The following is a 27657-nucleotide window of genomic DNA, read 5'->3' on the forward strand; positions in this document are numbered from 1 at the left end:
TGGTCGATAAAATGGGTCATTTTGCGGAATAAAGATTTGCATATCTTGATTCTTCACTTATCTCAATCTTTATCTCCTTTATTGCCTTGCAATTCATATCTTACGCTTACTCTCACTCTCGCTGTCTACCTGGATGGGGTCCAATTTCTAAAAATACAGACTCCTCAGTTCATCCAAAAAAATCGTCTCCATTTAAATCAATATTACGCACTCTAGTCTTTACCGTGCCTACAAAGAGAACACCCGACATACACAAAATCTATCTACACATACACATTTTTTATTTATGCAGTCCATGAATTCTTAATTAATTGTGCAAAAAAGTACCACATCAGAAAATGGAACGTAAGTAAAAATAATTCTAAACAACTTAACCATTGTAATTATTACTTAACAATGGAACCTTTTTTCAAACTAAACCAAGATTATGTAGAGAGTTACATCAACAAATTAAGCCAAAAATTAGGAACCACGTGACACTCATATTTCCGTTTTCCGTTTCCCTTTTGAAGAAAAATATTGAGGGCCAAGTCCCCACGAGTGTCTCGGCTTTGCCTGGTGGAGGGAAGGCGATAGAAAATTTATGCAAAAAATTAATGGCCACGTGACTCGTATTTTTTTACTTGATTTTTTAGTATAACTCGCTAACCGACTTCAGTGTAGCGTGATGAAAGGTTCCATTGTTAATGAATTTTCTTGTGGTTAATCACCCTCGCTAAAAGATTAACATCTTAATTGTTTGATTGTTCACCTCAATTTTCACAGGATTTTCCTGGCTTGCCCTTCTAACCGCGGAGATTGGCGACATCATCGAAATTCAGCGAAAAGGGGGCTTCAGCCACTGGGGAATATATGCCGGGAAGGATAAAAACGAGCGAGAATGGATTTATAACATGCAAGTTTATCCCGCCGCGGGTAAAAACGCGAACGCCAAAGTTTCCGTGGTCAAATCTGAATTGGAGAAAGTGCTGGAAGGGAACTTGTGCCGCGTGAATAATTTTGAACGTCACTTTTGCACCAAAGGGAAATCTCCTCAGGATCAAAATGATGTCATAAAAGACGCCACAGGAATGATTGCGCAAGATTTTAAATATGACGGGCAAAAATATAATGCAGAATATTACGTAACGCAGTGCAAATTTGGGAGAGGGAATGGATTTAGTGGTCAAGTAAGCATTTTGTTTTTGTACACTCTAAACAATCCGGTAATAATTTCTACAAGTTACCAGCATACCTGTTCAACAAAACTTTTTCATTCAAACTTCAATCATTCCGAATTCTGAGTGAGGATTTTCATTCACATTCACAATGCGATGTGTGAAGTGTGACCCTCCGATTTGGTTGAAATTTCGAAATGATGTATTACATGTCCATACAACCAACATTTCTTGAGGCAGTTTGTGCGATGGTCAGAATTTGGCAAAATATTTGAGGTCAAGGTTGAAAAACGGGCGATTTTTACCAGGCGGAGGAAGCAAACTAAACTTCCATTCTCTTCCCGTGCTAAAAATTGCCCGCTTTTTAACTGTAACCTCAAATATCTTTGAAAATTTTGACTATCGCACAAACTTCCTCAAGAAACTTTGGTTGTATTAACGTGGACCACAATTTCGAAATTTCAACCAACTCGCAGGATTACACTTCACACCATCGCATTGTCATTTTCATTCAAACTCATTTCATTTCACCCATCGGGCTTCATTTCTTACTTCGCTCCATGTACTAAGCATGAGGTGAAAAATGAAGGGAGTGGGAAATCCTTTCATTCATACTCAATCATTTGAAATTACTGCATCTTTCACTCAATTTCATACAAATGGCAGGAAATATATTTTCATTCTCTATCATAATCAGTCATCATATGAGTGAAAGTGAAAAGGTATGGTTTTATTACCGGATTGTTTAGTGGGTATCCAATCTTGCTCTTTAAGGTGTTACCAGTCTTTAATTAGTACATTTTTACAAATTAGGGAATTGAATCTCTGTTGGCCCCAAAAAGGCATAAACTTGGAAAAAAATTGGGAGCTAGAGGAATGATGAAGAGAGAGAGGGAAAAACTTGCTCAAGAATTATACGGAAAAGCCGATGGAAAAATTACAAAATGAAATTTGAAAGTTACAAATTCTTTGAAGTATGTTGTCAATAAATTCAATTTTAGAAAAATATCCTCCCACGCCGAGCAATCTAATTATATCGAAAAGGCGATTACAAGGCGCGTATCTTTGCACTGAAGAAAAATATTGACCAATATTTTTCTTTACCACCAGTGGTAAAGTTCAATTTTTTGGTAAATATTCTCTCCCTTTCCCCAAACGTGGGGAAAACCAAGGCACTCGTTGGTACATGAACTACCAATATCTGACTAGAAGGGGAAACAATCCTCATGCTATATGAGTTACGGTTACTAGATCCCACGAGATACATAAAATATATAGTAAGTAGCCATCTATTCAAGCGAAGCTCCTTCAGTCATCAATGTCGTTGGTATGCACTTTGACCCCAATATTTTTCAACACGGGCGTCCTTTAATGGAATTCTAATCGTAAACCCTGTGCGATTCCTAATTTTTAGCTTGTTTTTTCAATATACAATAGTTTTGATTTAAAAAAGTCGCAAGCATTTAAATGAAAAATTGACTACGACTTAAATACATATGTACGCCTCACATTCAAAACAGGTATCCAGATTTGTCTTCACATCCATAGTACCGTACAATCCCAAGTAACCAAAATCTGCAACTAATGCATTAAATTTGTACTTCTTTTATATCATTATCAGCCATTTCTGCGGTTTTCGGGGATTATTACTTGATTTTATTTTTGAAAATTGCTAGCTTTCAATGAACTACTGTCATCTTCGTCAGGCAAGAATACAAAGATTTCGGATAAAATTTAAACAATTCATTCTTTTGACAACTCATGTTTTTGGAAAAATAGTTTCTAAAAAATGTTACTTGGTCACGATTAAATTATAAAAAATTCAGAAGTGTTGAGGACCAGATTGGATTGATGTTGACTCCATTGGATATGTTGATTTTGTTCGTTAGCTTTTTAATGTGTAAAGCTTCTTTAAATTTCCTGAAGAATCTTCTCTGTTCTGGGACAACTAGTTTAAAAGAGTTAGGATCCAGTTGGTGGTCGTTTTCTATCATGTGAGCGGCGACAGGCGAGGTTGTACTTTCTCTTCTGATGTCATTCTGATGTTCGGTAATTCTGATCATAAAATCTCGTTCTGTTTCACCGATATACACAGCAGGACAAGAATTACATTGCATACTGTAAACTCCTGCTCTTGGTTTTTCCAATTTCTGTTTGGCATTACATATAATTGACCCAATTTTAGGACCAGGAAAGTAGCCAATATCTAAGTCCATTTTGTTTCTTAAATATGAAGCAATTTTCGATGTCACGTCTCCGGTCCAGGGAAGAATAATTCTTTTCTTGACTTCTTCATCTTTTTTGTTATTGGGACGAGGTTGTAGACATTTCTTTTCGACTCTTCTTAGTCTGTCATTTATTAACGATGGTGGATACTCATTTTTCATGAGAATGATTTTGGTTAATTGAATTTCATCCTTCACGTGTTCGTCATCTGAAAGTCTGATGGCTCGAGTCAGCAAGGTGTCAATAACTCCGATTTTATGTGCTCGCGGATGAAATGACCGGAAGTTGAGGTACTGACACGTTTGGGTTGGTTTTCTATATACATAATGACCTAAGGAGGAATCATTTTTAGTCAACTTCTTCCTCTTTTGTGAATTGAATGGAGGGATGAAAACTATTAATGTCTTGGAGTATTTTTTCTTGATTTCTTCCTCTGGCTATGCACAGTACGTCATCCACGTAGCGTCTCCAAAAGTAAATTCTTCGGTTGTTCTTAATTTTGGTTAACTCCAATTTTTGTAAGAAAAATTCTGCTATAATTGGAGATAGTGGTGATCCCATCGAAGTACCGTAGTTTTGTTTCTAGTATTTATCTTGAAACTGGAAGTATGAAGAGGATGTGCATAATTCCAGGAGTGACATGATCTCGTCGATGGGTAGTGAAGTCAATTTTTTTAGATCTGGATATTCTTCTAATCTCTGCTTGATGTATTCAAGAGTCTCTGGAATTGGCACCATCGTAAACAGTGATGTAACGTCAAAGGAAACTTTTGTGTCCCCAACCCGAGATCTTTTTTTCTTTAATTCTTCAACAAATTCTGCAGAGTTTTAAATGGTGAACTCGTGATTTGAAGCAACTTTCGTTAAAATGTTTGCTAGGTATTTGGATAATTTGTAAGTTGGAGAGTGGCGGTAGTCAACAATTGGTCTCAAAGGAATGTCTTTCTTGTGGATCTTTGGGGCTCCATAGATAATTGGTGATCTTGGGGTTTTTTCCAACAAATTCTCTGGTAGAAGTTTTAGCTCTGTCAATTTGTGGCACTTTTCAGCTACCGATTTGGCATATAGTGGAGTTGGATCGTGATTTAAAATTGTATATCGTCGTACTAATTCTATAAAGACCGAAGTGTCGATAGTTAATTTTAAAAAGACCGAAGTGCAGTCGATGAATAGTTTTAAAAAGACCGAACTACAGAAAAAAAAATTCTAAAAAGACCTAAGTGCAAGCATGTATTTACTTATGGCTAAGTCGCGCGATATATGAAGAATCGTTTTGGCAAGATATATCCATAAGTAAATACATGCTTGCACTTAGGTCTTTTTAGAATTTTTTTTCTGTAGTTCGGTCTTTTTAAAATTAATCATCGACTGCACTTCGGTCTTTTTAAAATTAACTATTGACTGCACTTCGGTCTTTATAGAATTAGTACGACGATATGGCCTGTTTCAATCATGGATGACATTTTTTCTATGTATTTATTTCTGTCCATTATGACAACAGAATTTCCTTTGTCGGCTTTTGTAATGCAAATTGTGTCATCCTCTAATAGTGATTTGATTGAATTTCTTATCCAGGCTTCCCAGCGTTGTTTTATATTCTCTTTATGAATGTTTTGAGACATTATCTTCGCTACTCCGGTTCTGATATTATTTTTCTGATGATCTGTCAGTTCCATATCCATCATGCGAAGTTCGATGGTAGCAGCAGTGTCGCACATTGTGTATCCGACATTTTTTACGGGTACACGGGAAAAACGCCCGTCGGTATTTCAGTACGGACGTATCAAAAATCGCATTGCGAGCCATCCGTACTTAAATTTAAATACATTCCTACTTGCACGGAGTGCAATTGTACTTCATTTAAGTACGGATGGCTCGCAATGCGATTTTTGATACGTCCGTACTGAAATACCGACGGGCGTTTTTTGCAGTGTAGTGAAAAATTTAGTCCTAAATTGAGCAATTGTTCTTCAAACTTTGTGAGGGGACGAGATGACATGTTGTTGATAGTCGGTTTACATAGTAGGTCCTTATTGGTTTGATAAATTTTGCTAAAAAATTGATCCACATTTTTCTCCATCAATGTTTTGAATTTGTATTTCTGGGTTCGGCTTATTTTTAAGTGGACGATATTTCTCATTGTGTTCATTAAATTACAAACCCAATTCCACAATGACGGGATTGCTGAACGAATTCTTGATCTTAGTTTGGTAATATCAATTTGAACTTTGTTCGACTTGGTGTAGTTGATATTTATCATGCAACTTAGTAGTCTTGATTCAGTGTGTTGTTGCATCTTGTTCATTTTTTCATGAGGTCCGAATCTTCTCGGAAATTCCGTTAGTTGTAGCCCTTTTGGCATGATACCATGTTTCTTACAGCGCCTCAGGAATATGATATGATTTATCAAATGAATATCTTGTTTGTATAATGATTCCAATTTCTTTATATCGTGGATTATTTCTTCACTTGCTTCACCGCGAAGCGTTCTAAGGAATTCATATAACTTTTTCCATCCTCCGAGAATATTATTATCAGCCATTTCTGCGGTTTTCGGGGATTATTTCTTTTATATCGTATTTACCATGAAAATGTGAAGCTGATTCGTGCTTTTTTGTACAAGTCGCATTTGCTAAATTCGTACCAAAAAATTGTCATTACATGTTTACATACTTGTACAAAATATGCACAAAATTAACACAAACGAATTGTGTGTAAATTTGGTGATGATTAATGCATCATATAAAATTATTATCGCCTTATCGATTATCAATGTACCTATATTTCTTCGTTCAAATCTAACGATGTTTTCTCGGAGTTACACCCTCTACCTAAATATCCAACTCTGCGACTCCTATACCTAAATAAATTTCTGACATCTAATTTTTAACTGGGATAACCTAAATTAACCTCATTAATTTCATTGCAGTATCGACGGCGGAGACGAAGAAACCCGCTTTGCTGGAGGTTTTCACACGTGTTTCTGTCTTGGTCATCAGAGTTATTCCCATTTGTGGTGTCCTCACTTGTTTCTTAGGAACTCGCTTCGATTTGGATGCTTACGTTTACGCGCTTAAAGCGTTAATGCCAGACAGAATGTTTCAAGACCATTCATTCAAGATTTTCATCTTGCGCAGTATTTTCTGCACAATTTGCGTCCTTGAGTTTCTCAGAATCGGAACCCTCATGTTCGTTTTCGTGAATGCTATAGTGGATTTCGTCTTCTTCCTTATGGGATAACTGTGACTTGGAAAACTCTCCTTAGGATTGATGTGGCGGGTTTACGAAATGTTACACATTTATCTTGCATCGGTCCATAAGATAAGTGATATCGGCGTTTGTGCTTTACTAACATCGTTGATGGGGTTGGCTATTATCACGTTCTACTTGTTCTACGACCTAATTCCGATTGCAGTGTATTGGATATTTCCTTAGCATTGGGCATTGTTTGTGTGCTGCAAGTTCTCCTAACGCCTTTCATCTACCAGTATGAGGAGTAATTTAATTACGACCTACAGATTTCCACAATCTACTTCTGAAGGCAGATTACACTTTTGCAATATTGGGTCAAAGAAAAGTCCTCCAGGGTATACAAAATAGGGTTCTTGTCGCACTCCTAAAAACCGAATGGTAAAGTAAACAACTGTGAGTTCATATTGACATTATTTTTGTATTTGTAAGACGTACCTTCAATACAGAGCCAGACAGCTTCGCAAATTTCTGACATTTAGGTCAAATTGAAAATTTTGTCAGTACGTACATACATACATTGCATACTTAGGAGGAGAACCTCACTAGTTGCCACACACAGATCCTCTCGAAATTTTTACACATGATAGTTCCAGATAGGTGTATAACAACCCTTAAGTTGGAAGAAGAGATATCGTTGGAGAAAATGACATACGTTGGAGGACGTGTGGGAAGAAAAACTCACCAAGGAAAGGGGCAAGTCATTATGTCGTGAACCACGGTCCACGTAGTGACAGACCACAACATAACCTCTACGTACATCTTCCCACTCGACTTATTATCCAACGTAAACGTGTGCTGACTGGTGCAATGAAAATTTCCGATGCTGGTCGCACCCCTGAACAACACTCACGTCGCAACGATTCGGATCTGATCCGATATTACAACAAAAAAGACGAAATCCTTCACCAAATCCACGAGATGTCCCACTTCAGCCTTTAAATTTACATCTGCAATTCCCACGATGTGGTCGAGGGGAAGCCAGCCGGGGAGGTTTGGGAGATGCTTCGAACAATGACTCCATCTGAACTCAAACGTAGTATCGGGAAACAAAAAACGAATGGACTAATTCAAGCCCGTAGGTCTCATTCCGTTCAACAAACCCCTGCTGTACTTCAGTGTTATGAACAGGGATCCCGCATCTTCGAGGGCTTGGCACAATGCATGGATTCTTTAGATGATATTGACCATTACGAGTCATATTACATCGTGAGTGCTCTCCTCCCACTTATGGATTTCATAATTATGACACCGGGGTTGGATTTACTAACTCACCCACCTGTCATTTGTTTGAACTTTGCAGTTTGCCCTTCAATGGCTGGCTGAGAAGGAAGAAGGTTTAAGCATGCTGAACAAAGTATATGGAAACTTCATCGCAACCGATTTTATGCTAAAGGCGTGCAACTTTATTGACAGCGGAGGTTCAATCTTAACCTTTTCAAATGACAAACCACAACCGAATGATTTCTATTCTGGATTCGTGTGCAAGAAGTGTGATTTTATAGATAGGACCCAGTTGTTTAATAATACCGGTGTTGTTTAGATTCAAAGAATAAAGCATTATTATTGTATATCGTCTGCACTGTCAATTCGTGGCACTTTCACTTTGTTTGCCAACATAAAAAATCACACTTTTTGCTATTTTTTTTAGTTGATAACCTTATTCAGTAGTTAATTATCTAGGACAATAAGAACACATTATATTCCTTCAGTATTAACCCCTACAAGTGATCAATAGCCAGATTTCACTGTCAGAAATGAAACTGCATCACTCAGGAGGGGAGCCTCACCACCTGCCCTTCACAGATCTTGATGTCCTTTGCATATGTGGTAGGGTCCTATGAGTGTATTAAAACCCTGAAGTGGTTTGACTCCATGGCCACATTTGCGCCCGTTTTTCCGTTTTTTCCGTTTTTCAACCAAGTTTTTCCGTCCTCCTTCTCCTCAACTATAAATGACTCCGGGGTTGACGTAACCAGGTCACCCACCGGTCAAAACGTGATGAAAGTTACTCCCTTACCTTACTTATTGGTAAAACTTGAATTATCGTTTTGCAAGCAATTAAATTCGCAACAAATAATTAGTTATGTTTTTGGGAGAAAGTTCCGGCTGATGTGGTGACGAGCAGACCACCGCTTCTTTAGTAGAGAGCAGGAATTGGTACCTCCACACAAACGTTCCAAATACAACTTTATTACTCTGCCGATGGGATATATAGAAATATATACCCCGGTGCAGAGTTACACTTGTAACGTCGTTGTTGGTGGATGGACTCATCCGGTGTGCTGGTTGTAGTGCGAGTTGGAAGCATGCAGCGCCCTCCCCACACCCATCTCCCAAACCAACATCAGTACCATCCACCAAATTCAACCATTTCATCACATCACAATTCCACCACGTTTATAAACGTCCAAACTTACTTGTCCCCTCAATAATAATAACCACCCCCCCCCTCACAAATATCATGGCTGAAGAAGGAGAAGGACGCATCGATGTTGTAGAGGTGAGTTTGTTGGAGGAGGAGTAGTGACACCGGGGTTGAGATTTGCACCCCACCCACCGGTCACAATAATAATTATTATTTTTGAAGAAGCACCTCTGACTCTCCGTGTCGTGGACGAGGCGCTGAGCATGGAGTCTGACGACTATTTTGACCTACTGCAACCGCTTGTTAAGAAGGGGGAGGAGAAGAAGAAACTGAAACCTGCCCATGTCATCTCAATTTCTTCCACCATCCAGGGAATCAAGAAACGACTCCCCGTGGCTGATAAACTGGCTAGGAAGGCGGTAATGGGGGTAAAGGAGGCAGCAAAGGTCGAGGAAATACTTCCCAGTGGGAGTGTTTCGTCCTCCGCTTTTGGACCCAGGGGCCAAGTCTCGGCCAACCACGTAAGTGGTTATAATAACCTTTTGTGTTGAAACGTAGTGGTGGCGGTGGAGGATAATAATTTGTGATGATAATGACATTGTTTTGTTTGTGTTGCAGTGCGGTGAGATTATTCGGCACGATAAGATTGCTAAATGTCACACCTTCTTTTTCTACTTGGAGAAAGTTACACCATTCGAGACGGTTAAGTTTAAGCCAGCTGGAGACTTGTCAATTGTCGACATGCACGGAAGGATCGTCTTCCATTGCTTCGTCCTCCACCGTCCTGGTACCATCAAGAACTTCCACACCGAGGTCACCGGGGTGTCTGCTGCGAAATCTGCAATGGGAATTACGCTGAAAATGGTACGTTTTTTTGTGCTCCGGGGTTCATATTTCCACATGACCCACCGGCACAACTAACTAATTATTATTGTTTCCTCTAGGTTCGTTATTATTTAACGAAATATTTCTCGGGGAAAACGCTAGTGGGGGCGGCAACAGTGGGTGACCTCATGGCGTTGGAGTATCAGGAGGGGGAGGAGACTCCATTTCGCACGGAGGACGTGCAGGATTTCTCCCGTGACCGATTGGGCTCAATAAGGCTAGCCGACTTGGCGTGGCACTGCCTCCATCGAAATGTCCAGGAGGACGCACATTCCTCGGTTCAGGACGCCCGACTCACCCTGATGGCCTGGAAACAGATGATGGCCATGAAGAAGGCTGGCGTGACCACGTTCAGTTGCCCAGAGTTGGAGCAAATGAGGGAGGACATGGCTAATTTAGTGGGTCTGCCAGAGGGGGAGAAGAAAAGGGTTTGGGCTGAACAGAAGTGAAAGAAGGGTCAGATGTGGACACGACTGAGTAGGGCGCATTGCAATTGTCGCCGTAAGGATATGCATCGTGGTGGGATGAGTGACTTGTGTAGCGTTGAGACTGTCAAAGATTATCATTTTGAAAATATGTTTGAATAAATTCAAATTTTAAGATAACCTAACCTCTATAGTAAGAATTATACCCTTGGCCGCTTCACGTAAAGTCTTCCTGGCCAACGATCCAAAGTGTCCCGAATCATCACCGCGCTGACGCCATTCGTCCCTCCACAGTAGAAAATCCACTCCTCTCGCCATCAGCACACCTCATCCCCCTCCACCTGGAAATTACTCCGCTGGCACCGTGGCGTCCTCGTCTGATCGCATCTCTCTAGCTTTAAATTAATCGGTCTCTGCATTCCGGAACGTCTATCGGTTCACGACCTGAAACAGATCAATACTTATCGGCACTAATGAAATCAATGTGGGGCATCTTCCAACATTGAAATCTAGCTAGATATTCCCACATTACATATGCATGTAGTGATTTCCTTGCAAAAAAATAAGATGATCTACTGACCACAAGAAGAACGCCAAATTCTTCACAAACTCCATCGTTACATCCTAACATACATACTACTTTGACCACATTTACTCTACCAATAAAGCCCCCAAACCATTGTTATTCACGTATTACATATTTCATACCCTCCATGAACCTCATGGAGGGTATTCATGGATTTTAATTCATGGCATGAATGAAAATCTCATTATCACCCTTTGTCCTTCGAGTCGTCTTCTTTTCATGCATTTGGAAAATTTATGAATGCCTTAATTCCTAGTAATCTTCATAATGTTGATGATATAAAAGATCCGACTCAAGAAATCATTTGTCAGTCTATCGTCCAATTTCAAATTAATAACTTCATTCATCGACGATCCCAAGGCAGAAATATATATCACGCCTGATGCAAAGACTTTTGGTAATACAGAATATTCAAATAATAAAATAAAAAGTATACATTGTCTGAAATATCCGTGTCAATTTTATTTTTAACTAATTATCCAGTTTTTGGCCGTTGCCTCTGTCTGCCTTGCGGGATTCGTGTCTTGCAAGCCCCAAAGTGGTTACAATAGCCGACAAGATGAGCGTTACGCACACATTTTGCGGTACGACAATATCAATCATGGTGATGGCACGTATTCCTACAATTACGAAACTAGCAATGGAATCAAGGCAGAGGAGAATGGGTACTTGAAAGGACGCGGAACCAACAATGAGATTCAGACTGTGCAAGGCTCCTACCAATATTATTCTCCAGAGGGGGAACTTATCAGAGGTAACTTCACGAAAATATGCAGATAGATATTTAGAGCATGATGACCGGTTGACATAATTGTTTGCTTAATTTTTAACAGTCGTGTACATAGCTGATGAAAATGGGTTTAACCCCAGTGGAGAACATCTTCCTACTCCCCCACCAATTCCTCCAGTAATTTAAAAAAGCTTTGCGGAGTTGTATTCATAATATGTGGCACGTGGTTACGGAATAATTTAAATGTGGCCTAAAATCCAGAGATCATCTTAAAATATTAATAAAATGTTTGCAAAAATTTGTATAGTAAATAGTGCATGTTATTTATTTCCTAGCAATATTTGTGAAATGCACACTGCAATGTATGCGAATTCGAATTATTTATGAATCTTGAGCGGCTTCATAAACACTATTTGGGCTAAATTTTATCTGGTCTGAATTATATTTAAAATATAGAAAACGATATGTGCATAAATAAATGAGTTATTATCTTCAGAAATGCAAATTCAATCATCTTTAAGTAAATATATGTATTAATGTAAAAATTCAACAATTCTTGAAAATAAACCCTTTTGTGTGAAATAATGTGGATAAATTGCATGATTTTTACAACACAATTTTTGCTTGCACAATTTTATAAAAGTACTATCCTACATATGTATTATGCACTTTATCAGAGCTGGGTGATTATTGGTTTTTGAGGGTGGATTAAGGATTATGGATTAACCACAAAATGATGTGGATTGTGATTAAATTATTTTCGTGACATTAATTCATGTCAGGATTAATTCATAAATTCTGGAAATTTCAGGATTATGGATTATGGATTAATAATCCGGATTAATTTGGTGATGAATGATTTTTACACTATATCTAGCGCAACAAATTTCAACTATGTGGTTTCACATATATTATTTAAAACGCCAGTTTCAATTGATATATGTAGCACAAGGCAGCGAGAACATGTTGATTCTTCAAATGGTATTAACTGGCACGGTTCGGAAAAACCCCGGGTTTTACTCTGAAAACAACTACCCCGGGGTTTTACTGGGTTTTACTGGGTTTTGGGGTTTTACTGGGTTTTACTCAATGTTTGGGGCGAACTGCTAAAAATTGCAATGTTATACTCATTTGTTAAATTGATGTATTCTATCAAGATTTACCATAAGACTGATGCAAAATACCAAAAGACACACCCAAAAATCATTAATATGATCAAACTCAAAGTCTAGCTGTAAATTGTTATTTTTAGATCATAAAGAAAAATTCTAAATAAATATAGAAATTGACGGAATATTGCTCAGAGTGCTTAATTAGAGTTATAAGCACCTGCAAACTAGTTAGATTGATTTATCAATTTGAATTTGAGATAAAACCTAGTAAAACCCGAGTAAAACCCCAGTAAAACCCCTTTAACATAGTAAAACCCGCTGGGTTTTATTAATTTACGACCCAGTAAAACCCAGTAAAACCCCAAAACCCCAACCCAGTAAAACCCGGGGTCGGAATACCCTGTTAACTGGACCACGTAAGAGCAGCACAGATGGCAGACAAATGTGCAAGGTTTTTGTTTGCTTCCACATAGTTTAACATGGTGAAATAAGTGAGAGCCTTTCATGTAAAACTGTCATAAATCATAAACAAATCACAGATTTGCCTTCGTATTAATTGAAACTTGTAATTTTAAAACCTTTGAGATGAATTTAGTTTGTCTGACCTACACATTTCTTGCCCACGTTCGCCCACGCATGTATTTACATGTAAATACACGGATGTAAATAAATACACATATGTACACAAGTTGTTATTCCTTAATTCGCAATATGTCTGGAAAATTGGACCACTCAGACCATGCAAAAAATTGTATTGTCTGGCAGCTTGGTTAACTATAAATAAAGATGGTGTCTCGTATTTTATTTATGCAGTTAAAAAAAACACTCCATTTCATTTGTCATACGTTATATGTAAAATATAGAAATGGCGTCTCCATTACTCTGGAATACAATGGAATGGAATGTATTATAGCTGGAATGTATTATAGCTGCTCAAGAAAAGTTTTTCAATCTGATTTTCCTCAGCCCGATTGATCTTTGTAGGAAAAGTCATAAAATTGTGTGTTCCTTTGAAAAATCACGGATTGAAGATGTCTACCTTCGTCTCGCAATTTTCTTCGGTCCGGGACTTCGTCCGATAATGGTGGTTGCTCAAAATCTTCGATATCCCGGGACTATAACGATAGCAAAGGTTATCGGGTCCATTGTCTGCCTCGCTTTAATCGGGTTCTATGTAATTCTGATCTACTTGGTTCTACTGCCATTCGGGAAGCAGTTCTTGCACGTGTTTAATGTTCTGGTAGAAATGGATAACCAAATTCGAGAAGGTTTGTTTATGTTTAAAAAATCAATATATGTACATACGTACATACATGTGTTCTTCTGAAAATTGTGATCAGGCAATTCACGCAGTGGTTGGTAACTCGTAAAATTTTGTAAAAATAAAGGGTGTTAATAAAGTCCGATCCCATTAATTTTTTGGAGCGCGGTTGTTACAAATTCAGCTGGAACTTTTGAACCAGTGAAGTTATTTATTTCAAATTTTTACCATGGGAGGAACAACTAAACGTGTAAGTCATGAGCATCTTAGAGTTAAGATACAAACATTGCATCAGCAGGGGTTTAAACCTGCAGAAATTGTGCAAAAATTGGGCTGCAGCCGCAGAACTGTTTGGAAATGGAAGAACAAAAATTTTGTCCACGACAAAAAGCGACCCGGGCGACCCAGAAAGGTGTCACCTACCACAAAGAGAATGATTAAAAACAGACTTTACAAGAAAACCGGTAGTTCATTACGTAATTGTGCAAGGGAGTTAAATGACTCAAAACGCTATAAAGAGAAGAAGAAGCAAATTAACTATGTGACCGTGCAAAAATTTGTGAAATCTACGAGGTGGGGTCACACAGCTTACAAACTAACCAAAAAACCTCTCATGTCACAAAAAAATATCGATGACCGTCTGAAATTTGGAGAACTCCTTCAGAAAAGTGGCCATTTGAGTGAAAAAAGACTTGGTGAAGAATTGCGCAGTCACATCCTTTGGACTGACGAATCTATTATTGAGCTATATCCAAAATTGAACCAACAAAATGTTCGTTACAGGACAGAAAACAAATCGGATGTACCATCAAGAGCAGTCCCAAAATTCGGGCTTAAAGTTATGGTAGCGGGTGGATTTTGTGCACGTGGCGTGACTCCTCTACATATCATACCAAAAGGCCAAACAGTCAATGCAAAGTATTATATGGAAAAAATATTACCTATCTATTTCGATAGCATGGGGAACAAGGAAATATTTCCGAATGAAAGAAAAATAGTTTTCATGCAGGATGGTGCTACAGCCCATACAGCAAAAGCGAGTTTGAGTCTCATCAAGACGCAAGTTTCAACGGTCTGGAGCAAGGGGGTGTGGCCCGGAAACAGCCAAGATTTGAATCCCCTGGAGAACCTGTGGTCCATACTTAAGGTAAATATATACAAAGAGCCACAACCCCGGACGAGGGAAGAGCTAGTAAAAAAAGTTCAAGATGTATGGAATTCGATTCCCACAGACACATTGGAAAAATTAGCACAGAGCCTTAAACAAAGAGTTGAGGGCATGATTAAAGTAAATGGTAACAAGACCAAATACTAAGGTAAATATGTCGAACATTTTTTGTAAGTATCACGGGTAGTTTTTTTTATACTAGCCTTCACTTTTTTATAGGAAAAATGGGATCGGACTTTATTAACACCCTTTAGATAATTTTGCAAACTTTGACGCAATAAAAGACGCCCTTGATTTGATTAAGTTTACAAAAATGTGTAAACTAATTTGTAAAATTTTGCAAAAATTGTAAATTTACGGAATGTGAAAATTTTACACTTCTACCAAGGCCTGCCTGAATTGCCCAAAGTTTTTAAACTAAAAATCTATGTAACAAATTTCAGAAAATAAACCGACCTCCTCTTCTGCTGCTCGAGCACCCGTTTATCGTACAGATATTCTGTTAATGAAATTTGGGAATTTGAGGAAGAGCAGACGTAACAATACAAGTTTATATAATAATAATATATGATTGTACAAGGATGATGCCAAACAATCTCGCAAATAAATCACTTACTTACTTATCGTACAGATATTGGACTAAAAATGTTTTTTATGATTGTTTCCATTGTCGGGTTTCTGGCTCCCTTCATGATTCCCACAATTTTTCAGATATCCGGGTCAAATCCGTATCATATTACGTTAAGTGCTTCGGTCATTGATTTTTTGCACCCAAATGTCGCCTGGTCTCTAAACAGTGCTTTATTTCTGCTCGGAAGTGGTGCCACTCTTTTCATAATAATTTTCGAAATAGCCTGTCTCTGGTCTCAAGCAACGATTTTTGGCATGTTAGCATTTTCCAATTTTTCTAATGCATTATCCATCTGTTTTGATGTGGATGGTAAAATGCTACGTGTCCGAAATTTGAATTTATACCGGGAATTAGTAATCCTGGTGGATCACTGGTGCTTAGAATTTCTGCTGAATTCACTACTATTTTATGTCGTTGCAACATTGGGATTTACAATTTCTAGTAATTTCATCGCCTTAAGGGTTGGACCTCTTCTGCGGATTTACACGTGCACCGTGTTTATCACTTTCACCGTGCCGACGTACCTCACGATTGTCGGAATCACGCCGAGGTTCTCTAAAATTGGGGAGGATTCTGACGAATGGTTAAGAAAATGGAGAATTTTTGCCCGAAAAGGGACACTTCTCAAGAAAATAGTGGCCAGTTTGAAGCCCATCGTGCTACATGGAGGATTCGGCAGGAATAAAATGATTGTTTTTGACAAAGAGATGAAATGTGGGTATTACAAGGCAATCTTGGAAAATACGATTATGGTCGTCGTTATCGATTAATGTCTAAGAGCGATAAGCACATGATTCCAGGGAGAGAACACAGGTGTGACGAATTTTTCATAATATTTTTCATGGCTTAGAAAAACTTTGAACGCAAATATATCTAAATGGGGCACACCATGAGCTAATTATAAATACATACATAAAACCATTAACGAACTAGAGTTTTGGCTCTATCTTTTTGTTAAGGAATTGAAAATGAAGTCATTATCCCTCCCTTTCATTTATCTCTCCGCGTGGCCTAACGTGCAGTACCGGAGTCGCAGATTTAGAGATAGCCGTAATAATTAACAATTTGCTAATAAAATTGCCACTTGCATACACCCAGCGATGATAATATGTACGTATGTATGTATTGCTCAAGACCTAAGTTCATGAGACCTCAAACCTATGTATGGATGTACATACATACATTCGTTAATTAAGCTTGATTGTTAATTATTATTGTAAATTCATTATGCTAAACTTTGACGTGACATGCACATATAGAAATTGCGAGTGCGAATGCATGACATTCCGTGACAGAAGGACGAAAGTGGGCGAATCCGCAGAAATTGTTAAAATTTAAAAACACAAGTTGTCTCAGTTTCTAATTAATTACTTTTACACCTTCAACCCTACATGGTTCATCGATAAATAGGAAAATTTGGAAGAAAATGATTTTTCACTTAATTGTAATTTTGTTCTTCGGTGTTCTCACGGCTATTCGCGCTGATATGTTTGGAATACCCGCCTTCTTAAAAGGTAGCATAAGTACGAATGTATCTATGTACATTTCTAAATTGAGAGATAACTAACTACTAAATTTTCAACCTGACCACTACCAGGGCCACGTTTCGGCACGTCTCAAATGGATACCTACTTGAATTTCAAACTACGCGAAAACAATTTGACGCATTGGATGGAAACATCGTCTCCAAGCTTTTCCCGAGATAAACTGGACTCGATAAATATCCAAAATATGGTTAAAATCGACATTTCTAACAAATTATTTTCGCTCCAAGTGGACCTTGAGTATGGATAAACGTTCAAATAGCAGACTTTTAATTTACAATACTAACCAAATCAACCATTCTTTTTAGAAATTCAAATCTGACAAATATCGCAGCTAACATTAAGCCGGATTGCGTCTATTCGGATTTGGAAAATGGTCACATTTCGGTTCGGTTCGTCGCACAGAATGTCAAACTTTCAGGTTATTGAAATATTTATTTATTATCCGTCTATGAAAACCGCGTCATGCTCGCCATAAGCTTCGCATGAAAAATAATTCTGTCTTGATAGATACATAGTCAAATTTGTAACACAGTAAACTTCCCCATTTACATAAATTAAAAAATACTATGGGAAACTATTCCAAACTTCTGTGGGACAAATCAAGTTAAAAACATGTTGCAAACATAACATCCCTATTTTTATTTACGTAAAAATTCATAGTGCACAGAATTCTGTTATACCATTAATTTTTTGCAATTTCGAACGTCTGAGTGAATTCCACCATTAAATTTTAAGCACCCATGTAATTTCTCCTCTTTACAGGATTGTACCGTGCGAACGGATCCCTCATGAATGCCACGACTACGTTTCACTCGGACGGAAATTGGACAATAGATTTTGACATGATATGTACATTCCGAGCAAATTTAACTTACATGAATGCATCGCATGTCAGATTGGCTGATAACAATGACTTTTCCTGTGGTAACATTCCACCCAGTTTTTCGCACTAGTTATCAAATAAAATAATTTTCTTCTATCGATTATCTAAATAAATAGATGAAACTTTTTCTGACGGAATAATTACTCCATGCGACATACCTGGAAAATTTCGTACCCACATTGTTGAGTCAGGGTTACTAATTTATGCTAATTATCTATCTACATACATATGTGTCATCTTGATATTTTTGTTGCCAAGATTTGTCGGCCTTTTAGCCAAAGTGGACACATCGGAGGGAAATGGCACGGAGAACTGGGTTGGGAGAGGGATAGAACAATACCTGGAGAACAAATTAGGCAGCTATGTTCACAAGCGTGGCACATTCGGAGATATTGTTCCACCCAAGTTTGGACAATTAGTGCATACGTATTTGTCACAGATCTTTCAGGTATTTTACTTGGTGCATAAATCTTGATCTTATTAAGTGTCTGGCTTGATGGTGTAGTAATTTTATTCTAGAAGGAATCACTGTTCGACATGATGGATTTTTAAATTATGCTAATACTTGACTGCTGGTACGAAGATAACAATTGTGATTTTTGGAACTAGTAGTATTTGCATATACATATTGGCGTATGTACATGGATCCTGAAAATCCTAATTCCTTGATTATGATTTAAATATTCATGTTATGCAAAAGTTTATTGAATGTGACGAGTACGACGTCAATATGAGTATTTTGCAGAAATAAATATTTATGATTATTAATTTACTCCGATTAATTCTAATTATCTATGTAGCCTCCGACGTACAGTTGCCTATGAATTTTTACAATCCAGTATCATTTAGACTTTTTTCGTAAATCTCATTATGCCCATTTTCGACGATAAGAGCTTTCCATGCACACGCACAAATAATTCCAAAGTCTCTGCTTTTAGGTGCAACCTAATTTTAGCATAGCATAAAAAATTCCTACTAATTAGACACGATTAAAATATGTAAATGCAATCAAATTTACTGCACTATTTATCAAAATTTGCTGGAATCTCCAAATATTATGATGCTCAAAGCTCTAATTTAATAATCCGCTTTTGACTTTAAAGATAAATATTTCCAATCATAAATAATTTCTTCATACAGATTTATGCACTAATTACTCCAGAGTGAGGCGTATGTCAAAATTGCATCGGAAAACTAGTTGAAGCACCAGCACTGTCCATTTCTAAACTCGCATCGGCTGTACCGGTCATCGCAGTGGAGATTTTGGCACTGTCATAGGAACAAAAAAACTCAGAAATATATCTTGAAATTTTTAGACATTTCCTTACCGGGTGTTGACATTGCCACAAGACGCCATTGTCCCCAAAGGCCGATGCAGACGAAGCGGGACGACCCTCATCGGAAACAGCGACCCCAACAACGGCGAAAAACGCGAAGAGAGCGACAATCCTGCAATTAAGAGGAAAAATTTAATAATTATTTTTATAACTTGTGGGGAAAATATAAATATTTCAGAAACTTACATTTTCAGGGGAGACATCTTTACAAAGTTTTAGCTGGTTGAGAAGAGCTTGAAGTCTTGAATGTTTTGGATGTTATTCATTGCAATGACCCTACTTTTTATACCCACCGATACCGCAGATAATTGCTTATTTTTTCAATTTAATTGCAAATTTTTTCATTGTAATATTATGTACTTTGTGGTTTTTCTTTTAAAAAATATCTGCACGGAGATTAGCGTGATGTGTTATACAGATCACTATTAAATTAATTGATTCCGGTCTACAATAAATATGAGCAGACAGATTGGAAGCAATATTTTTCGAGCTTAATGGTGTAAATGTGTTCCTAGAATTGTTTTACATACTCAATAACTTTATTAATTAATATAACCACTTGAAAATATTTATTGATCTAGATGATGATTAAGTTTAACCAATTGATATCTCTAATGTGCTAAATGCTAATTAACAAGAATTTACTAAATGTGATCCACGTGTGACTAAAGTAAACCGCACATGAAATAGTTCGTTGGAAAATGACGAAGTTGGTACAAGCTGGCTGGAAAAATTTAGTAATTCCGAGTGGCATGATTAATGGTTTCAACCATGCACGAATTTGCAAGTTTATGTACAGAAGTACATACGTAGGTAGATTTAGCAGAGGGATGTAATTTGCAAAATCTTGTAAATAATAATTTTTATATCAGCATCGAGGAAGCAAACAAGCTACAATTTTGTCAATTCCAGAATACTTACATACATATTTAGAAGCTTCATAAGCTCTGATATGAAGTTATCAGTTTTTAATCCCTAAACTAAACGAACCTCACTAATCTACCTTTGGTTCTTCAACAACGTTATGTATTAAATGTTTTAATAAAATTCTAACAACAGTAACAACGTGTAAACCAAGAATGTTTCAAAAAGCTATATATAAAACCAAGCACTTTTTGAGCAAAACAAAATATATATAATTTAATTTAACTTTCATAAAAATTCTGAACTCAAAAAGCAATTCGAATCAGAGGTCAACGCCGCCGGTCTCACGCCGCCGCGCCGCCAAACGCCGATATAATTTTACGCGCCGCCGCCGCCGATAAATCTAATTCCCTATTCCTTCAACATTGAGACGCCGCGCCGAAAAATCCCCAAAATTGGCGCCGCCGTCAAATTGGTCGGCGTTGACCTCTGATTCGAATTGCCCAAAATGCCCTACGTTCAGAATGCAATAGGACATGTCCTAAAAAAATACTTAATTACATAGATTACCGAAAAATAATAAATTAGATCATCCAAAAATACTTATTTAGAACTCATTTTATATATGCATGTATAAATCAAATAATAGATAATGGTGTTTTATGGGTATTGGGAGCTACTAAATACGAAGATATCTACATATATGCATATCTATCTGTCCAGTAGTGTCTAGACAGGGCATGTCATAAATGTCAAAATACCCTAGGCGCGGGTACCAATCTAACACTATCCACGAAATAAATAATTTACGCCCATCGTCACATTCGAAATATAAAATTTTCATCCAGGATCATTCTTTCAGTAACAAAACCACGGCACACTCGAAGGACATACGCTTTAAGTAAAGCACTAACACTAAATAATATTGTTACCAGACTACAAAGATATGATTCTGGTAAAAAAATTAGGTTATACATATGTGATATAGATATACACTCAAATTTCTAAGAAAACTGTCAAAAATTTATTAATGCCTACCTTGTATATACATACCAGAGTGTGCAAGGGCAAACAGGCATGCCGTGCCTGAAATACCTTTTTGCCTATTAGGCACTTGAATTTTAGCCATGCCCGATTGCCAGAACTGTCTTTTTGGTAAAATCGGGGCAATCTGATAATACGTTCCCATGATTTGTTCGTTGTAGTCTTTCAAAGTTTACAGGATTTGTCGACATGTGAATAATTAAGATATTAAGCCGATTTGGATTATCATCTATATGTAGATTATCATCTACATATATGTACACCACTAAAAAATTTATGCACATCTTGAGGTGTACAAATATTCACAAATACTCTTAAGTATCATGAGTGCGAAGGAAATAATGTTGTGGAATAGTTATGTAAAAGTGTAAGGTTGGTAACGTTTTAGAAAAACCGAAATTTAAAGCAAATTACATTGTTGTCACTCTTCCTTCTCCATAGAAAAATTTGTCAAATGGTACAGGCGGTACCCAATGGAAACATACAGAAAAAGGCAAAAAGGCATCAAATGGGCAAAAAGGCATCAAATAGGCAAAAAGGCATCAAATGGGCAAAAAGGCATCAAATGGGCAAAAAGGCATGCAAAAAGGCAATTCAGCATTGAAACGGGCAAAACGGCATGAATTTTTTCCCAAAAAGGCGCCTTTTTGCACACTCTGGTACATACATGTTTTTCAGTAGGATTTTATTGAAGAAAATACACAAACTAATATTTCATACATGAACCCGATTTAATTTAAATAAGTAATTTTCTGATTTTCCATCTATACATTTTGTTATGCAATTTATTTAGTGTGCGACCTTCCTTCATAGTATAATTAATGTATGTGCTTACAAACAGGTGAGTACATAATAAAATGAGCTTGTGTAATTAAAAATAAATGAGTTGATATTTGAAGGTAGTGTACATTAAGCTATCAGTATCCACCCTTTTCATGTCGTTAACCAGAATAATTAATTATTCAGCAGGTGCACTCTTAGATAAGAATTTTTTACGACCCGTATCGATGTATATCTATGATTACCTAATCTCAATTATTTACATTTACTACCGTATTCTCTCTTCTTTAACTGAAATAGTAATAAGAAATTCTCCTCAATAAATGATTTCCCCCCAAAAGAATTATTTATTCTGATCGATCTTTCTTCTGGGTATGACGTACGTACCCAAGTGCAATACCGATCTCTGAAATGTTGTCAGAAATCCTGCTCCCATTTTTAAAAAGAAATTTCTCCCTTGCCGACCGATTTTGTTGGTTATCATTCACTTTTGAAAAAGATAAACAACTCGTGACATGCAGAAGGGGACTTGGGGCATTGCTGGACCGTGTTAGTTTCGTGGCGTATGTGATTTACGTCGTGCTACAAACGTACGGAATTTTGTGGCACAATAATACTGCGAACCATGTGACGAAGCTAAATTCTGCGTTATTCAGCTTATCATATATAGCCAATCTACTCATCATCCTGTATTGGGAAGCTGATAAAGGAATCCCGCAGTTGCTGAATGTCACCTCAAAACCGACCATTGACCACGAAAGGAAAAATGGTAAGATTTGAGACTCCCGCCCAAAAAATTATACCCGTTTAAAATAAATTGTTGCTAACATTATAATCTCGCGCCTAGGTTCCTCTCACCAGGCGAGACGAAACGTGCTAAAAATATCCCGCCTCCTGTTTCTCATTTTGAATATCGGATATTTCGCATTTCCCGCTCCGGTCGGTATCCTTGTTTTCTTGCACCCGTGCAAACAGCCATTTCTTGGTTCAATCTTTCTCTCACGGAGTTCCTGTCAGGCTCCATGCTCAATTGTTCTCCTAATCTTGGCCATGCTTGAATTTGGCGCTGTACACTATGTGACCTTGACTGCGGGCTTCTTTACTGGATGCCTGCTCTTCGCGGGAATGATCCACTTGTGGCTCGAGTCTGTAAAGTTGTTTGACTCCACACGTGTCAAGTTTACGCAAAAATACAAGGAGCTTCATGTTTTTGAGAAACTGTTCAATGCTTGCATCCAAGCCCGCATTTTCCCCGTGATCGTGGCAACTTTTCCCCTCCTTGAAATTCTGGGAGGATTTGCGTGCATCCGTCTACACGAAAGCTTGAACCCCTTAGAATTTGCTTTCGTTGCAATAGAAGCCCTGACCGTGACAGGATTCAATTTGGTGTTTTTTTCCTTAGCTGGCATGATTCATGAGAGGAGCGTGAAGTGGTTAAAGGAATGCCAGAAGAGAGAAAATAGCTGTATAAATCGAAAAATCTTAGCTTCCTTAGCACCTCTGAAGGTAAGCTTTGGGCAGAATTTTGTTGATCGGCTCACTCCACTAATTTTACAAGACTTTTGTATCAACCAAATGGCAAATTTACTCTTGTTGTTTTGAATTTATGAAAGGTTTGTTGAAAAGGATACACGTATTTAATAAGTAGCGCCACATTGTACCCTAATTGCGTTATGATTCGTTTAGTTGGTTCACTTTATGCTATATTAAATCGTGATCCTCTGTGACCATAGTTGAAGTACATTTGGAAGGATTAATAAATGTGTGATTAAACACGTTCAAACATAAACATGTTCAAATATGTACATATGTAGCTCTCTTTTATTTAGATGTGTGAGGGTATGCATACTATATTATTTTAAATATTATATGCTTCGTTTGTGCATAAAATACGGTACATTGATGACATCCCAATCCCATGTACAGTACAATCCACAACATGTAGGCTCCCCATTGTCAGAACTTCAGGTGAATGCTGAAGGCTTGCGAACTTTCATTTCCGCCTTCTTCAAGGAATATTCTGTATCCGTCCAATGCCACCAGATCACTCCGACACCAGGTTTTTCGACATGACTGGAATTATGGTATACGGAGTTCAGGATGCTCTATTAATTGTACAAAATATTGTGAAACGCTCAAAACTATAAATACAAAAATATCTAAATATGTACTTCGGAACAAAAATTCCCTTGCCACCAGCCACCTCGATATTCAGCAGCACAATTAGTAAAGGTGTTGGCGTCGTTGTCATTATCATACGTGCTGAATTTTTCTCCAGAATTTGAGGATAAGGAATTCCCTGCAAAATGCGAGGTTAAGGTCTGAATTGGTACGCAACTAACTGGTAAATGTGTTAATTTCTGATTAGCATGAAAATTCCAGAAATCGGATATATTACTTTGCTTGGCTGATGACACTAACCTGCCGTCCCTGTGTATTCGCCTACCGTTAAGTTGTACTTGTCTCGGGCACCACCGACTTTGAAGACGCCGTACATTGCGTACTTCTTGTGACCCTCCCAGTCCTCGAGATCAACTCGTAACCGCGTATATCCTGCCATCGTGAGTTCATGGATGGTTTGTAAACCTGGCGTTAAGATTAAAAGTTAACCCAAATTTGCATAATTACTCAATTTTTCTTCATGATTACACGCACCAAGCCAGAAATCTTGGTCGAGTGTACCAAACCCGTTTTCATAATCTTCCCAGTTTCTCTCGAAATTAGTTCTCTCGCTCCCTGGATGGGTTGGAGTACCCCTTCGTTGAATTAGGGTCCAACCCTTGTTGCAAACGAGCTAGACGTATTACTATTTAATTAGTCAACATTGCAACCAAATTATGTAAGAGATGTCCACCAATTAATTACTTGTTTGTTGCGGAACGTTGAATTCGTAAGGTCGGAAGCATACCCGCAAGCCTTCACCGGTTCTGTGCCAATTTCATGGTATACCTGCAAAAAATTCCGATCGATTAATATGCTGACCAGTTATAAATAATTAATAAAAATTACACAATTCATGCTAAGTCAAGTGAATCGTTAATAATAAATACGTTCATCATATTTCAATGAGTCCACTGCCTCCACAATAGCTCCAACACCTCGAAGCATGTTATGGCTAGTGTTCCTTATCTCGTCCAAAACTACGGCTTGATCCTTCTGAACAGTAAGTAGTTGCTCCACAAATTGACACGTTTCGTTAAAATTTAACTGAAAATTAGGCTGATTTTAAAAATTCTAAATTGATTATCGTGTTTTATATAAATATCTGTAAATATCAAAAACCTTAAATCTAAGACTTATATCACTTATGTCTATTCAATGCTATTTACTAGCAAATAGTTTACGTAATAATGTATGAAAATAACTTTAAAAATGAGATTTATTTAGCCTGAACACAATCTATGGAATTCGAAAAATTCGCGAAATTACGTTGTGTAAACACGTCGATTTTATTATGAACGCACGCCTATACCTTATTAGCCTCAGGTGTTATGCCCAATTGATAATTTGTAGCTGCGTAATCTGGCGCCTGAAGGAGTATAAATAACCTTACTATTTAACAGGTACATACCTGCGTGGATTTATTTAGTAGTTTAGTGGTTATATGCACACCGGAATTGACCTCCGCTTCCTTGGATTGTAAATTTCTTCTACACTATTTGTACCCATTCCCATCTTCTTCGAGTTGATAAGAGCTTCCAAATTCAGGACATCCGTTTGTAAACTATCTAATTTCTCGTGGAATCTGGCTTCCAACGCGGCGAGCTCCTCCTTCGTGGGCATGTTGGTTATTTGGTCGGCCAGCTTAAAAAAAATAAATCAACTATCTCTAAAAATGAAATTTGAAGAGGATAATTTTCAAAATAATTGCCAACATTTTCAAGTAGATTATTAACGGTACGACGAAAGGCTTGTGCATCATTATGATCCGAACCTTCCACCTAAGACAAAATAGAACAATGAAAAACTTAAAACCGGCGGTTTGGTTTAATTTCCAAATTCTTATTTCAAATTTAAATCCAACAAAAAGGTTAAGAATCAAGTACGATTTTAATACCGTAAATATACAATTTAGACCAAAATGAATACCCCAAATTTGTAAATAGTACTTACCAGTTGATTAAACTGTATCTCTCCTCCCAAGAATATTAAGAGGAAAAAATAGTACGAGACAATCATGACCGAGGAGTATTCCTAATTTTTGATGCCGACAGAGATCGTGTCCAGAATATCAGTAAATTAAATTATATTCATGTACATATGTAAATACGTATGTACAACATATTCATATTCCAATGGAGTAAATTGTGAACATGCCTGAGTCGCGTGGCCAAATATTTACTTGACAAATCGTACCTCAATTTTGAACAAATGCATAAATCGGTACGCTTAAAATCATCTCATGGAAATTTATTCATACAAACGTCAATACAAATATAAATGTGTTTAAACCAGAAAAAAAATTGCAATTGGATCATTGAACAAGTCTTGAGACCAGTATTATGAATAAGTGCATATAAAATTGGAGATACAATATGGAATATTTACAGGCTTATCATAACCCATGGTGTTTCTAACGGGTGACGACCCACATGACATGCGCCGTGCTATGGAGTGTATTTATGTTATATCAGACCTCGACGCCGCCGACGCCGGTACTATTTTATGCGCCGCCGCCGCCAAAAAATTTGATTTCCTATACCTTCAACATTGCGACGCCGCGCCGCCGACGCCGCCGAAAAATCACCAAAAACTGGCGCCGAAATTTTGTCGGCGTCGACCTCTGGATATATGTAGATATTGGACGCATAAGCTCGGGACCAAGGGGACAATGTACACGCAGAAATGCGTATCGATTTTCCTATCCTCCCAATGCTATTAACATTATCCCTTCCTATTTTACAACGTTATGATTCCCACAATGACCCCATGGTTCCATTCCTTACTGATCATACAAGGATTTACATACATACACACATACATTCTTATTTACACATGCACATACATACTAATTTATGTAAATGTGTATACCGGTGACGTGAGTACGTTAGATGCAAACAGTTCAGTTGTGAAGCGAAAATATGTACACACAATCTGTTTCATTGTACATAAGTAAGATTATTATGCTGTATTGAGTTAATTTTGCGGGGTCAAAGTGCTAGCTGTGAACTTGAAAATAACAACACGTAACGGAAAAGCTGTTGACTCAGAAATGTTTCTTTCTGGAATAAACCACTCCACTTACTTGTGAACTCGGATATTACTTATTTGCCTGAGAGATTAGTGTAAGGGATCATACATTTTGAATGTGTCAGATGAGATTTGTGAGTGGGGTTCGTAGTATGTAAATGTGTAATAGGTAACTTCTATCCAAAATATCAGCTAAAGGGATGGTACACGATTA

At 37.5% G+C, this 27657-nt stretch overlaps 3 protein-coding genes and 2 long non-coding RNA genes across 5 annotated transcripts; 3 read left to right on the plus strand and 2 right to left on the minus strand.

Annotated features, from left to right (window-relative positions):
- Window positions 1-204: 204 nt before the first annotated feature.
- On the plus strand, window positions 205-11511 carry LOC110861712. Its single transcript, XM_022110840.2, has 8 exons — window positions 205-345; window positions 766-1169; window positions 1971-2131; window positions 6313-7841; window positions 7936-9135; window positions 9223-9521; window positions 9619-9864; window positions 9945-11511. The coding sequence occupies exons 6-8, from the start codon at window positions 9264-9266 to the stop codon at window positions 10332-10334; spliced, it is 894 nt and encodes a 297-aa protein (XP_021966532.2). The 5' UTR covers window positions 205-345; window positions 766-1169; window positions 1971-2131; window positions 6313-7841; window positions 7936-9135; window positions 9223-9263; the 3' UTR covers window positions 10335-11511.
- On the plus strand, window positions 11279-11812 carry LOC118433199 (cuticle protein CP14.6-like). Its single transcript, XM_035844884.1, has 3 exons — window positions 11279-11293; window positions 11380-11650; window positions 11730-11812. The coding sequence occupies exons 1-3, from the start codon at window positions 11279-11281 to the stop codon at window positions 11810-11812; spliced, it is 369 nt and encodes a 122-aa protein (XP_035700777.1).
- Window positions 11813-17664: 5852 nt separating this feature from the next.
- LOC118433202 lies at window positions 17665-19431 on the plus strand. Its single transcript, XR_004833243.1, has 3 exons — window positions 17665-17763; window positions 18108-18269; window positions 18345-19431. It is a non-coding gene; the product is annotated as an uncharacterized LOC118433202 (long non-coding RNA).
- LOC110861715 lies at window positions 19284-19869 on the minus strand. The gene is made up of 3 exons (XR_002549084.2): window positions 19752-19869; window positions 19557-19677; window positions 19284-19497 (listed from the first exon to the last, which is right to left on the minus strand). It is a non-coding gene; the product is annotated as an uncharacterized LOC110861715 (long non-coding RNA).
- A 4348-nt stretch (window positions 19870-24217) lies between these two features.
- On the minus strand, window positions 24218-26036 carry LOC110861688 (fibrinogen-like protein 1). The gene is made up of 7 exons (XM_022110811.1): window positions 25866-26036; window positions 25726-25782; window positions 25119-25202; window positions 24909-25047; window positions 24675-24839; window positions 24425-24552; window positions 24218-24358 (listed from the first exon to the last, which is right to left on the minus strand). Exons 1-7 carry the CDS (start codon window positions 26034-26036, stop codon window positions 24218-24220), a joined length of 885 nt encoding a protein of 294 aa, XP_021966503.1.
- Window positions 26037-27657: the final 1621 nt, after the last annotated feature.

The sequence above is a fragment of the Folsomia candida genome, unplaced genomic scaffold (assembly GCF_002217175.1).
Source record: "Folsomia candida strain VU population unplaced genomic scaffold, ASM221717v1 Fcan01_Sc044, whole genome shotgun sequence".
Classification (NCBI taxonomy): domain Eukaryota; kingdom Metazoa; phylum Arthropoda; class Collembola; order Entomobryomorpha; family Isotomidae; genus Folsomia; species Folsomia candida.